We start from the raw sequence: 13,516 nt of genomic DNA on the forward strand, positions 1-13,516 counted from the left end.
CTCTCTGAGCACCTGTGTGGGGTGGCAGCCCTTAGGCCAGATCCTGTTTGTGGAATGTATCTCTGTTACTGAGAGATGGGTGTCCGGGACTCCTGGTCTCGGTCCGCTCTGCCTATGCCTGTGGCCTGAGTGACCATGAGGACTCTCCCCTGCTGGCCACACCATCCATGTCTGCACCTTCCAGGAGGGAAACCTTGTGGGTGGGCCGTCTGAGTACAGAGGGAACGGTGCCCAGGGGAGGTGGGGGCGCAGAGCAGGGGAGGGGTGCGAGCACCCCCAAAGTCAGGGGCTAATCCCGCAGAGCACCCAGTCTGCGGCTTTGTGGCTCTGGGACTGGAAGATCGGGCCCAGGGAGATTTCAGACCTGGGCTGAAGCAGTGCCTTTATCCAGCTCCCAGGCCTCAGCGCTTGAAGTCCCTAGTCCAGGGGTGGGACTGAGAGAGGAGGGCAAGGAAGGACCTGGTCTGGGCCTGGGCTGATGCTGCCTGGCTCTTTTCCACGCCCTGCCCGGCCGAAGCAGCACTGCTGCTGTGGTCAGGGCCCAGCGTGCTGGCCTGCTCCCAGGGTGGGCGAGAGTCCTGAACACTGGGTTGGGCAGCTGAGAACTGCTGAGAACTGCTTGCTAATCCCACCCCAAGCACCGTGGAGCCCATCGGCCCCCAGGAGACCCTTTCCCTCGTTCCCCCTTTTTGTCTTAGCTCTGAGTGAGGTCAAAGGAAAATGAACCAGTTGGTGCGGTGGAGGCTGGGCCAGTGACTGGTGTGTCTACCCAGCAGGGGCCAAGCAGGGCAGGGCCCTAGACTGGAGGGAGAGGGAGTTACGGCTGAGCTGGGGAGCTCACAGCAGCACAACCCTCTCCACCTTCCGGGGTCCGTCTGAGCAGCAGCGCAGGAGCGCTCTGCAGGTGCGGCATTCCCTCCGCCTGGCTGTGGGCTGGGGGCCAGCCCGGGAGTCCCTGCTCTGCCCCGTGGCCTCGGTGCCCAGCCTGGGTGGCAGCAGGGGAGGCACGTGCTTTCTCCCCCTTGGAGAAACTAAAGACAATATCTGGAGGGTTGGGGGAAAACCCTCCTCTTCCAGAGCAGGGTAAATATTCTGGAGTTCAAATTCCACATTTAAACTTGAGATTTTAATTTCTGGCCGTGTTATTTTTCTCACAAAGCAGGTTTTTGCCCCAGTAAAGGCAGGGCAGCTTCTTGGAGGAGGACGTGGGGGTGAGGATGGGGGCTCTAGCTGGAAATGACCGCTTTGGAAAAGGATTGAAGTGACTCAGGACATTGAAACGCCCCCAGGTCAGGAGACTCTGGGGGGTCTGGGGGCGGTATCCAGCAGCATCCTTTCTTCCCACCGCCCTGAGGGGAGTGGCGGCCTGGCAGTGTGGGGGCTCGGGGAGGGGAGGGGGGGACCAGTCCTGCAACCGCCCTGTGCTGAGCCCTGGAGAAACCCAGTGGGGAAGGGAAAGGGCCCTTTGAACCCCATGGACCAAATGTGAAACGAAACTCAAGCCCCAGCTTCTGGAATAGCAAGGTTCTGCACCTTGGATCTTGACCCTGGGGGCTGGGCCCTGCCACTCCAGCCTTGAGAGTGGTTTCCAGAACAAGGCAGACAGCCTGTGGCCAGGGCCCTGAGAGCAAGGCCTAGGTCAGGTGCTCAGGAAGCAGGAGATGGATGGTCAGAGCTCCTTTCCCAGCCCAGGGTGTGGGGGTGGGGCTGTGGGGTGTGGGGGTGGGGCTGTGGGGTGTGGGTGTGGGGCTGTGGGGTGTGGGGTTCCACTGCTCAAAGACCAGAACGGACCCAGGTCTCAGACCACCTGGGCATCTGGGAGCCCTGGCCTGGGGGAACCAACCAGCTCCCTCCTACCTTCTGCCTGCTATTATTTTGTGTTGAAATCCTAGGAAAGGAAACAGTTTCTTTTTCTTGGGAAAAAGAAAGTTGGAATTTTCTGGGCTTGCCCGTGAAGACTGAGTGGAATCTCCCTGCCTGCGTCTGTGTCCCTCTGTCTGGGGCCACCGGCCCCTCTGCTGGCATTGAGGGGTGACCGCTAGCCAGGGCGGGCTACAGTGGCAATAAACCGGACATAAACGTCTGTACATAGAAGTGCTTGCTTTTGCATTTAATTATATATTTTTTAAAGTTTTTTTTCTCCCTCAGTGCATCCTCTATCCCTCAGCAAATGGCCGCCTCTTGCCAGCCTCGCAGGGTGGCTGCTGACCCCCGCAGTGGAGCGTGAGGCCCCCCTATACCATTTCTGAAAAAAGCACAAAATATTCACAGCCTCAAACTCCTCGTGGGTTTTTTTATGTGTGTGTATGTTTTGTTTGTTTCTTTTCAAGCAACAAAAGGTACAGAAAAAGGCACAGGTAACTGCATACATGAAGGTACAACCGAGGGGGCTGAACAGAGGCTGCTGGGACATGGGGACAGACGGAGGGCAGCCCACGAGAGCAAGGTGGTCGAGGAAGCTGGCTGGAAGCGTCTGTTGCCGAACACCGGGAGCCAGATGCTGCAGCTGTCGGAGAGCGGCTAAGTGCTCGGAGAGCCCCTGTCCTCGGGCTGGTGCGCCGGCGCCCTGGGCCCCCCACTTCCCGAGGGCTCGGAGGGGCCCTGACTGGTCCTGGGTTCCCCAGAGAGGTTCCTCCTCTGGGCCGGGAAGCGAGTGGTGGCCTCTGCCAGGCAGCCCACAGGACTGCTGCAGTCCAGCGGTGGAGCAGCGGAGGCCGGGGGGCTGGCCAGTGTGTGCGGCGACTCCACGTGGGGGCTCCAGGACCCTGCCTGGCGGCCCTGGGGTGGCTGGAGCGAGGCCTCGGGCAGGGCGTGGGGGCTGTGTGTGGGCGCGGGCTCTGCAGACACCCCAGCCTCATGGGCCTCCCGGTCGGGAGGTCTGCCTGGGCCTCTGCTCGTCCTGTCCCTCTCCCTGGGGCAGTCCCTGCCCTCCAGCTCCGAGGACAGTGTGAACTTGGAGACCTTAGCCACGGGGGACACGGAGGCTGACGAGCTCTCGGTGGGACTCCAGCGGCCTCGCTCCTGGGCCTCCCTGGCCCCTGTCAGGTCGCTGCCACCCCCTGAGAAGCCACTGACCCAGGTGGGCCCCGGCAGCAGGGTGGGCTGGGCCCCGGGCCGGGCCTGCACCATCTGGATCCCGCCGATGGGAATCAGGGGGCATGGGGCGCGGGCCAAGTGCTGCGAGTGCAGAGGGAGGTGGCTGAAGACGTTCTCTGTCCGGGCTGGGGTGTGGCCGTGGAAGTCATGGGGGGCGGAGAAGGGTCGGGAGGAGATAGGATGAGCAGGGCCAGGTGAGCAGGAGGGACTTCGGGGCTCTGCCTTCTGCTGGGGTCAGAAAACAAGACAAGGTACGGCCAGGTTATATGCTAGTCCACGGACACCTCGAGGCCTAAAAGGGAACGGGGGGGCCTTGCCCGAGGTCACAGAGCAAGTCCCGGCTCCCTGCCCGTGAGACCCCCTGTGCACGCGCCCTCTCTGCCACGGCGGGCGGTCCACAGACGCGCACTGGCCGGGAGCACACGCAGGCCGCGCGCGTCACACCTGCGGCCAGTGCGCGTGCCTGTGGGGGCTGGGGGTGCTCCGGGGAGATGGGGTGCTATGGCCCCCACGCGCTGGCCCTCTATCTGGGTTCTGCGGAATCTCCTGTTCCTACAATGGCCTTGACCCAACTTTAACCCTGGACCTGAGTTCCCAGTCAAGGCTCCTGACCTTCACCCACCACCAGGAATTTAATGTGACCCCAAAATTAAAAATGCAGAGACTTCTATGTCATGCTCCTCCAGAAGCTTGAATCCCTGGTGAGGGTGTCGATGCTGCTGGAGTGAAGGGCTGTGTGGGGCCATGACACACGGTGACGGTGACGGTGACAGGAGGGATGTGGGATGGGGGTGGGGGGTGGGGGTGGAGGGAAGTTAACAATGGTGGTGCTCTCAGGGCTGGGGATCACGACGGCACTGGTGGCAGGGACAGTGGTGACAACAGCAGTGACTGCTGCTGATGTGGCAGCCCTGACCGAGCTGACGGAGTGGCGGAAATGGTGTGCCGGAGTGCCATGACGGCTGAGAGGGTGTTGGCGATGGTGACAGTGACGGTGCTGAGGGTGTGACGGGGTGGCATTGGCTGTGGCATCTCTGAGGATGCTGGTGACAGTGATGCTGAAACGTGGTGATTTAGGATAAGCTCTGCCGTCTGCTCAAAGAACACGTGGGGATAGGGAAGGGGACGGGGTGGGAGGGCACAGGCACAGGGCCGGCTCCCAAGTCCACGCTCTGCAGCTGCTGAGGCTAGGTCAGCTGGCCTCAGGCGCCCGGCATGGCGCCTGGCACAGAAGGTGCCCCTCGAACGTCTGCTGAGTTATTAGGGACTGCCGTGCGGGCGGGGCTGTTTAGCTCCAGGCCTGGCGCCTCAGGGGAGAGCGACACTGCAGCCCCCCACCCGCTGGAAGGAGCGAGAGGCCCAGCCCCTCCGGGGCAGGAACTCACCCATGTGGAGGCACAGGTCTCGGGGCTTCTGCCAAGAAGCTTGTGAGGTAGAGGCGCGGGCCGGTAGAGAGCCCGCGGGGCCAGCCCCGAGCGTGGGCCGCACTCACCCGCCGAGGGGCTGCCCGGCCCAGCCAAGGCCCACTTCCCCAGCAGCACGGACCGTGGTGGTGACTCAGCCTGGCCTGGTGACGGTCTCCTGGTGGGCGAGTGTCGGGGGATGCCTGGGTCTGCAGTGCCCTCATGTTCGGGGGGCAGATGCACTCGAGGGGGCAGCTCCCTTCTCAGGGGCTGGGGGGAGAGAGGAGACAGCTCAAGTCTTGGAGACCCACAAGGGAGAGGGCCGGTCTGGGAGCCAGGCGGGCTCCGGGCCGAGGCCTGTGGCTCTCGGGCCGGTGAATGTCTCTGGGGAGATGAGTCGCTTTTGGTTAGTGGGTGTTTGTGGGCAAGTGGTGAGCGGCTGCTTGCTTCTTTGCCCGGGGACCACGGCCTTCTTGGGGACAAGGCCTTAGAGCTCAGGGCTGAGCTTGTGTCCTTCTCCATGGGGCCCGAAAGGGCTGGTCCCAGCCGGGGGAGGCACAGAACGCTTTGGCTGGACGTGGAGCAACCTCCTGCTTCTGAGACTGAGCCGCCCCGTGTGGCCTGGCTGCTAGAGGTGGCGTCTGGGGGCCGCGGGTCCCGAACAGGTGAGGAGTCTGCGGGCAGCGAGGCGGGCGGGCACGGCAGGCGTGCCTCTGAGGACGGTCCTGGTGGCTCGTCCTGGCTCTCATCCTCGTCCTCATCCTCGTCGTCATCCAGGTCTGAGTCCGAGCCCGAGTCCTCCAGGTCTGAAAACCGGTGCTCCGCCACCGCCTCTGAGCCCTCCTGCCCTTCTGAGTCCTGGAATGGGTCGTCACTGGTTCCTGCGGGGCGAGCACAGGAGGCCCGGGGTCACAGCTGGCCCCACGGCTCCTCCTGGCCAAACCCCAGTGTCCTCGTCTGCAGACTGAGCCTGAGAGCCATGGCAACGGCACAGGATCATTGGGAGGACGAGGGACACGACAAACAGGGGACACTTTGCAAATAATCACAGTGAACAAATTACCTCGCACCGACCATGTGTCGGGTTAGGTTCTAAGGGCTTCATGGGCACTCACTCATTCAGTCCCAACAGCCCCGTGAGGGTGGCACTATTCTTGTCTTCACGTTACCAGTGGGGAAACCGAGGTAAAAGAGATTGAGTGACGAGCCCGAGTAAGGCAGGTAGAGAGGCTGGATTGAAGCATAGCGAGTAAGACAGGCCTCTTTTTGTTGTTCTGATTTTTTTGTTAATACACCAGCACTGGCTCTGCCACGAGCAGGCGAATCCCCTTGCTGTGCCTCAGGCTCCCTGTTTGTCAACAGAGAGTGACGGTCCCACCTCACAGGATTCGACAGTGAATGCATACCTACCACATGGCGAGGGCTCCACTGATTATGCTCTGTTAATATGGCCGTGAAGAAACCGATTACTCTGGGACACGGCAGCCATGCTGGCCAGTCCAGCAGCACGGGGCTCGGTTTGTCTAAACGTGCACCTGCCGCCACGGCCAGGCTGCTGCTGGACGCTACGGCTGCCTCCGGCAGGTGGCAGGCCCTAGCCTCTGGGGGTTTGGCCAAACGGGCCTCAGGTGGCAGAGCAGGGCCCCATCCTAGCAGTACCTGCCCAGAGGACCTGCTGCTCCTGTAGAAACCTAAGCTGCTCCCAGTCGGGGCGGGGGAGTGGGGAGGGGAGCTTCAAAATATCAGCCTCCTAGTCTGGCTTCCGGTAGGGCAGCCCCAGCCAGCTGAGTCACCTCCAACACGACACAGGTCTCACTGGGGCAGGAATGAAGCTGGCAGCAATCAGGACTCTGGGGGAGCTCCACTAACATCGGGCCCCCTGGCAGGCTCCTGAAGGTCTGGGTCCCGCGAGCCCATCTCCACACTTATCGCTAGTCCCGCCACCTCACTCGGACATGCCAGCACCCATTCCACTACTGAACGGGAGAATTGGACACATGCGCGAACTCAGGCCACCTGTGCACCCGGGCTTCTGAGCCCTGCCACGCCAAGATGCCCCGGGGCTGGAAAGTGCAGCATTCACACATTCAAATAGCTCAACATGCAACAGTAAGATGCATGAAATGAACGACAGTGGGCATTCAGGAGGATGTAGGTCAAAAAGCTCTGGGCGGAGCTGGGGCTAGCAGGTGCAGGGAGCAGAGTGATGGGAGCGGGGAGAGACCTGGGAATGGGAAGGGAGCAGGGATGTAGGAGGGAGTGGGGGTGCAAGTATGCTTTGCAGTTTTGCCCCCACCCCCAACCCAGGCATTGCTATCCCTGACCAAGACTTGAGTGGAGGCTGCTTTAGCCTCTGGAGCTCACCTGGCCACTTGAGGAAATCCAGGCTAGAGGGGGGCAAGAGGGGCTCTTCCAGGATCACCCCCCAGGTAGTGGCCAAGTCAGAACTAAGGTTTACAACTCTTGCATTACTGTACTGCCAGTTTAAAAAATATTTTATGCCTCAAGAAGTAGAAAATGGTCTGAATTTGAGTCTCAGCTCCACCTCGTCCTTGCTGTGTGATGTGGGATAACTTACTCTCTCTCTCTGTTCAGCTTTCTCACCTGTACAAAGGGGGCATGAGTAATAGAAGCCACCACATGAACCTGTGGGGAGGACTGCAAGGATAGGACACAGTAAGGACCCGGTAGACCTCAGCTATCATCTGTCTCAAGTACCCAGGGCTCAGCAGACAGCCAGCATTATGACCATTTTGCAGTTGAGGTCAGAGGGAGAGTGGGGACCAGGGTCTCCTGACATCCAGCAAAGAAGGCTCCTAAAGACCGCCTTTAAGGACAAGGAAGTTGAGGCTCATGGCAGGGCAGTGGTCTGCCCTAGACACCTGTTGCCTGGTGGTGGAAGCCAAGGGTCCTCTGCCCAGAGCAAGGTTTGCCAGACCCCCCACATCTGGGCTCCTGCAGGGCTCTATGGCATGCCCCTATCCTGGGGGCCCATTCCTAACGCCCCAAGGAGCAGCGGGCCACTGCTGGGATACCTGCCTGCTCCGGGGCCTGGGAGGGACGGAATGAAGAGTGAAAGGGCGCTCACGAGTTTCGGCCACACGGTGGCGCTAGTGCTCAACCTCTAAAGACCAGGGCGGGGCTGGGACACGGCCGGAACTCGTAGGCAGCGGATCCTCAGCTCTACTCCTGATTACTATTTGGTGTCCAACAGGCAGGCTCCTCCCGGAATCTCCCTCACCGTGGGGAGTGGCAACTCCACCCTTATAGCGTCTTAAGCTACAAACCTCAGACTCATCCTTGGCTCCTTTTTTTCTGATGTTCCCCCCCACCACCCCCGGCCCTCACGTGTCAGCAAAACTTGTTGACTCTACCTGAAGAACGCAGCCAGAATCCGACCACTTCTCCCCACCTCCACTCAGCTCACCCGGTCCAAGCCAAGTGGTACTCAGCAGCGCCCCCTACCGGCCGCCTTTGGTATAAAGCCAGAGTCATGAAAAGTCATGGAAGGTCACTTTTAGGGACAGTCAAGTCTGGCCGACCCTTGGCTTCCTTCACCCAGACACAGGTATCTAGGGCAGACCACTGCCCTGCCCTGAGCCTCAACTTCCTCGTCCTTAAAGGGGGTCTTCAGGGACCTTCCCTGCTGGATATCAGTAGACCTTGGTCCTGACATCCCCCCTGACCTCAACTGCAAAATGCTAAAAATGCTGGCTGGCTTCACACCATCCCTACAGACAGAGGCCCCTCCCCACACTTCCCAGCTCCTCCCGTACAGTTTTTGCTTCATTCTCATTGCCCCTGCCCAGTACACGCGTTCATTGCCCACCTTCCCTCTAAAATGTAAGCATCTCGAGGGCAGACTCTCCAGCACAGAAGACGGCTGGGACAGGGTTGCTGCTCAGATATTGTTTCTGTAGGTTTCATCCTCAGATAAGGTGGCTACGGTCATCCTTTTTGCCGCACTGGGAAAACGAGGCTGGGAGAGAGTCAGGGACCAGCCCAGGGTCCCACAGTTGTCCCCTGGTGTGGTGGCACTCATCCCCACTCGGCTCCCACCCGGGAAGGGCTCAGGCTCCCGCCTGGCTCCCAGGAAGTGGGGTTGACATGGAGCCAATGCTTGAAGTCAGGCGTTGCTTTTTATCTGTCTGAGCTTTCCTTTCCTCTGCTTACAATGGGCAACACGAGTTTCCACCACCAGTCCCAAGGACTCAGTGAGACTCCTGTAAATAGCCTGACAGACATTCTTGATAAGAATGGTAACCTCATTCTTTGTTTTGGGGGAGCAGTCCCAAGTTCATTCAATACTAGTGATTTATTTCACCCAAAAGAGAGTATGATCCCTCTTGCAGTGAGGCTGCACTCTCTCATTTGTGAGACTGCAAATGTATCCCCAAATCAGACAAACAAAAGCAGAACACACACACACACACACACACACACACACACTCTAAATCCTGATTCTGATTTTAGGAAATCTGGTCAAAGGTTTGCCAGGTGCAGGAGGAATGCCTATGGCCTCCCCTGTGTTGGGGGCACTGCCGGTCCACTTGCCAAAGCCCCTCTGGCCTCCTCCTTGGGTGCCGAGGCTGGACGGTGTCCAGCCAGACCCACTGCCTTACACTCACCTTTTTCCTCTGCCCTTTCTCCCCAGAAACTGGTTCTGATAATATGCTTCTTGCTAATGAAAGACTACGGCTGGGGTGTGGTGCTGGGGTGTGGGATGGGAGGGGGAGGCGACAGGTCTGGCCTTGGCTCTCTTCAAGCCACCAGCTCTGAAGGGCCCAGGGGTCAGTCTCCCGCCCTGAGTGTGTAGGTGTGAGTGTGGGTATGGAACACATGTGCGTACCATATAGTGTCATGGTGAGGGTTTGCTGAGAGAATAGTGGCATGTGTTTAGAACATGCCTGACATATAGTGGGTGCTGTTAATGCTGACAAGGATTACTCATGTATTAACTTACTCAACACACATTTGTTGAGTGCCCTCGAGCGCAAGACCATAACACACAATAGTTATGGCTGCACAGGACGTACTCTCAGAGTATGGGGAGGGGGGTGATCAGGCTGTGAATTTAACCCAGTCTCCCAGTAACTGGGAGGACTGGAGGAAAGGGCATGGAAGGGGGAGCGGGGAGGGGGAGAGGAAGCAGGGGAGAGAAGGACAGAAAGGAAGGGGATGGGAGAGGGAGAGGTAGAGGAGCAGGTGGTAGAGCAGGAGGGGGTGTTGGGGAGGACAGGATAAAGAAGGTTGGCAATTTGTTACCTTCTTCGGCTTCCAGCTCCTCCAGCACCCCCGTCTCTTGGCACTTTTTGCTGTGGGCCTTCGACTTCATGTGCTTAGTCAGATTCCCTGGAAAGGAACGAGAACAGACTCAGGCTTGGCTGGAGGACAGGGGCCAGGGCAGGCCCAGGGCACACAGAGGCAGCACCTGGCTGGCGGGCCATGGCTTCTCAGACCGGCTGAGGCCCTGCCAGCTTCCAGGGCTGGGCAGGGGCCTGCACTCAGGCTGGGATGTGCAGCCACAGCCACCATTCAAAGCTGTATATGGGAGGTGGGGGCTGGGGGCCGCTGTGAGGGGACTCGGGGTATAATGAGAAAGTATGAGATGCTGGTTAAAAAACAAAAAAGAAATTAAAAGACATCTCACGTGCAATAGATTTTCCTGCTTTTGCTTTAAGTTTGGGCCCGGGGACCAGTGGCACTCATTAAACAGGATGATTGGCTTGGGCACTGAGGATGCCCTTCCACCTGAGGTGACTTCCAGGGCAGGCCACAGGGAGCCACGGGGTCGGGGCCCACGCCCTGACTCCCTTAGAGAAGTAATGCCCTGGGCCTCAGTTTTCCCCAGGTGACTGCCTGTTCCATGCCTGCAGAGTGCTCAGGGGCTGGCGAACTGCCCCAAGTGGTCAGTCCAGCCCACGGCTGATGGGCAGGGGCAGCTGCTCGGTGAAATCACAACAAAGGTACCAATACCTTCAACGTCCACTGCCCACAACATGTGCTCAGCACTTCAAAGGCCACGGAGCCCTGGGGGGAGCGCCCTGTGAAGGAGAAGCAGAGCTCCACCAGCCCCAGCTGGCCAGCCCCAGGGGGCTGCAGGCCAGGAGCCTGGCTGTGTTCCTTCGGGCCCGGCCACCATGCGACGTGTGCACTGCCTGTCCGTGGACCGTTCCACTCCCGCATGGTGGTTCACACTCCAGACCACAAGTGCCCCGAGTTGGGTGCTCTGTCTCACTAGTCTTACTAATTGGTGAGTTTGAATGGATGGACAGAAGAAAGAACAATGGACACGAGAACAGATGAATAAGAGAGGCTGGTGGGCAGGTGGGTGGATGGATGAATGAGTGGATGAGAGGAAACGGAAAGTGAAAGAAGGGCAGGAAGAGAAGGACAGATGAATGGGATGCTGGATGATTAGATGCGCAGATGGAGAGACAGATGGGGATAAATTAGTAGATGAAAAAATAAACAAGAGGATAGACGGAAAATGGGTCAATAAGCAGATGGGAGGCTGGAGAACTGGGTCGGAGGATGGAAACGTGAGTGCGTGGGGAAATGGCTGGTTGGGTGGATGAAGGGGCACACGTGTGTGCACGCATGCACATGCACACATATGTGCACACAGGCGCACACACATGCACATGCACACACGGGAGGTCGGCGGGCAGGAGGACGAAGGAATGGGAGGGTGCGTGGAAGGGTGGACTGGTGGGGGGCCAGATGTGCGACGGGGAGGAACAGGGAGGGTGAGGGAACACTGGGAGGACGTGTGGACGGGAAGACAGACTGCCAGGGCGAGGATGGGAGGAGCAGGTGACAGGAGGGTAGACGATGGGCAGGTGAGCAGGGTGAGAGCCCATGATGAACTGAAGGGTGATTCTTAATCATTTGGAGAATTTTAAGGAACCTTTAGGCTTTTGCTGGGAGGGTAATGGGAACGTCAATCTGGGGATTTCCGGTGGGGAGCAGGCCTGGGGCGTCAGGGAAGGGAGGGGAGCTGTTTCTCTTTCCCCATAGTCCGTAACCGGCTCTTTGCCATCTCTGATTTTCCTCCTATGACTGGACAAAAACCAGGATCTTTCACTGTGGCCAGAGGGGGAGCAGAGTCATAGCTTCCAGGGTCATCCCAAGGCCGAAGGGTTCCCAACGGCCGATACTCAACATCAGGGGCCCCGCCCTCACTGCCATGAGCAGGCCACGCCCGGGGCGGGGATGTCAGGGCCAGAAAAGACACTGGGGTCTTCCGCTGGCCCGAGACACAAACTGTCTCCTACGGTTCGGGGACCGACCTGCCATGCCCCAGCTTCCCTAGACCGCAGAGGGCTGTGGACACTGCCCGTTCTGGCTGCGACGTGACTGTTGTCCATGTTCTGCCTGGAAGGTTCAGGTCTCTTTTTGACTGAGTTAGCTGCTGAGCACGCAGTGGGCGCACAGCAGCCTCATGTGGGGAGCGCTCTTTTCATCACAGAAGCAGAATCTTGGGAGGAACCTCACGGACCACGGAACCCAATCCCCAGCAGGCCCAGGGTTCCCAGCTTTCACTCTAACTCCTGCTCCTAGTGCTGACGGCACCATTAGACAGGCCGCTGACAGTCTCCGCTGCTGGGCTGCCCCACGAGCGCTCCTGGTGACCTGCACGGCGAACCAACCAGCCAAGGTGCAGAGTTGGTGCAGAGCCCCGTCTGGAACCAGGTCTCAGGACTCCAGGGGCCTTGCTGCTCCACATGGCTGCATGGAACCCAGCTGGTCTAGGAGCTTGATGGCTTTGGGTTTGAGTTTGGCCTCTGCCACTTGCTCTCTGTGTGCTCCTGGGCAAGTTTCTTAACTTTCTCAGCCCCAGTTTCTACAACTCTGAAGTAATACCCACCTCTCAGGGTTGCTGGTCGGTTGATGGGAAAGCATATGTAGGTGACAGCAGAGTGTGCCTGGCAGAGAACAGACGCCCACCACATGGGACCCCCTTCCTTCCAACACCATACAACACCTCCCCTGCCGCCCTCCGAGACGATCACTCTTTACTGAGCACCAGGGACTCCACACATGCCACCCCAAATGTGGAGGACAGAGATGCTGAGATGATGCTGGTGATGCAGATGGCTTTGCCCTTCAGTCTGGGCTCCGGAGTTCTCAGGAGAAGGTACCAGACAGCCCCGGGAGGACTGCATTCCTCCACCCCCACCACTGGGGCTTGCAGGGGGAGTCAGGGAGTCCGAGGCGGCTTTGCCTGGAAAGGCTGTGAGGGTTCCAGGAGCGAACTCTGGATGAGCAGCCCTGGCCCTCCCTGACTTCCTCTCCCGGCCGGCCTCCTCCGCTGAACTGAGGGAGGTATACCAGATGGCCGCAGGTGTCTTTTGAAGCCTGGACATCACTTCTCTGTCAAAGGGCAGAGCCTTGCCATGCAGAGTCCTCAGCTTCTCCTAGTCATCCCAGGCCCCTCCCACCCCACCCCCTCCACCAAAAGTCTGGCAGTCCTGGAGTGAAGGAGGAAAGGCAGGTGGAGGGAAAACGATGGGCATCTGGAGGGGAGGCAGAACCTCCACTAGGAGCATTAGCCGATGACCCTGTCTGCCTAGTTTGGCTTTGACCAGCCACCCTCCCTCTGCCCTGCAGACTGATGGACACAAGGCCTTCCCACAACTGTCAGCTCTGTCCCCTGAGGCGATCGGTGCAAGCCACCCCCTTGGCCTCGGAAACCATCTGAGAAGAGGAAATGGGGCCCCCAGACCTCCACAGGGACCTCCTGGTGGGCCTTTGCCACCTCCCCCACTGACCCCCCTCAGCTAGTGCCCAGGCGCCCGAGCTGCCACCACAACGTCTGACACAGAGACGGAGACAGAGACAGGCAGACAGAGACGAACGAGAGGGGTTCTCCAGGCCTGGGCGCAGTCAGGTGGTGGGGACGGCGGGCGCTGAGGACCACCAGGCCCAGCCTCAGCCCTCCCCAGCCTGGCTGGGCCTGAGCCCCAGGGGGAGGGGGAGGGGAGATGGAGGCTGCCCCATGGGGGCTGCGAGCT

At 59.5% G+C, this 13,516-nt stretch overlaps 1 protein-coding gene across 4 annotated transcripts in view; it reads right to left on the reverse strand.

The window, feature by feature from the left end:
* Window positions 1-1,762: 1,762 nt before the first annotated feature.
* Window positions 1,763-13,516, reverse strand: part of HIVEP3 (HIVEP zinc finger 3) — a 427,770-nt gene continuing 416,016 nt past the window's right edge. For 3 of the 4 annotated variants that reach the window (XM_045858482.1, XM_045858484.1, XM_045858483.1), the window contains 3 exons: window positions 9,765-9,851; window positions 4,482-5,380; window positions 1,763-3,324 (listed from right to left, as the gene is read on the reverse strand). In XM_045858482.1, coding sequence (XP_045714438.1) covers window positions 2,521-3,324; window positions 4,482-5,380; window positions 9,765-9,851 — 1,790 coding nt within the window. In that variant the 3' untranslated portion in view covers window positions 1,763-2,520. The remainder of the gene's footprint in view (window positions 3,325-4,481; window positions 5,381-9,764; window positions 9,852-13,516) is intronic. The other variant, XM_045858485.1, reaches the window with a different exon arrangement.

Source organism: Phyllostomus hastatus, unplaced genomic scaffold, assembly GCF_019186645.2.
Source record: "Phyllostomus hastatus isolate PE091 unplaced genomic scaffold, TTU_PhHast_1.1 phas_scaffold_182, whole genome shotgun sequence".
Taxonomy (NCBI): Eukaryota; Metazoa; Chordata; class Mammalia; order Chiroptera; family Phyllostomidae; genus Phyllostomus; species Phyllostomus hastatus.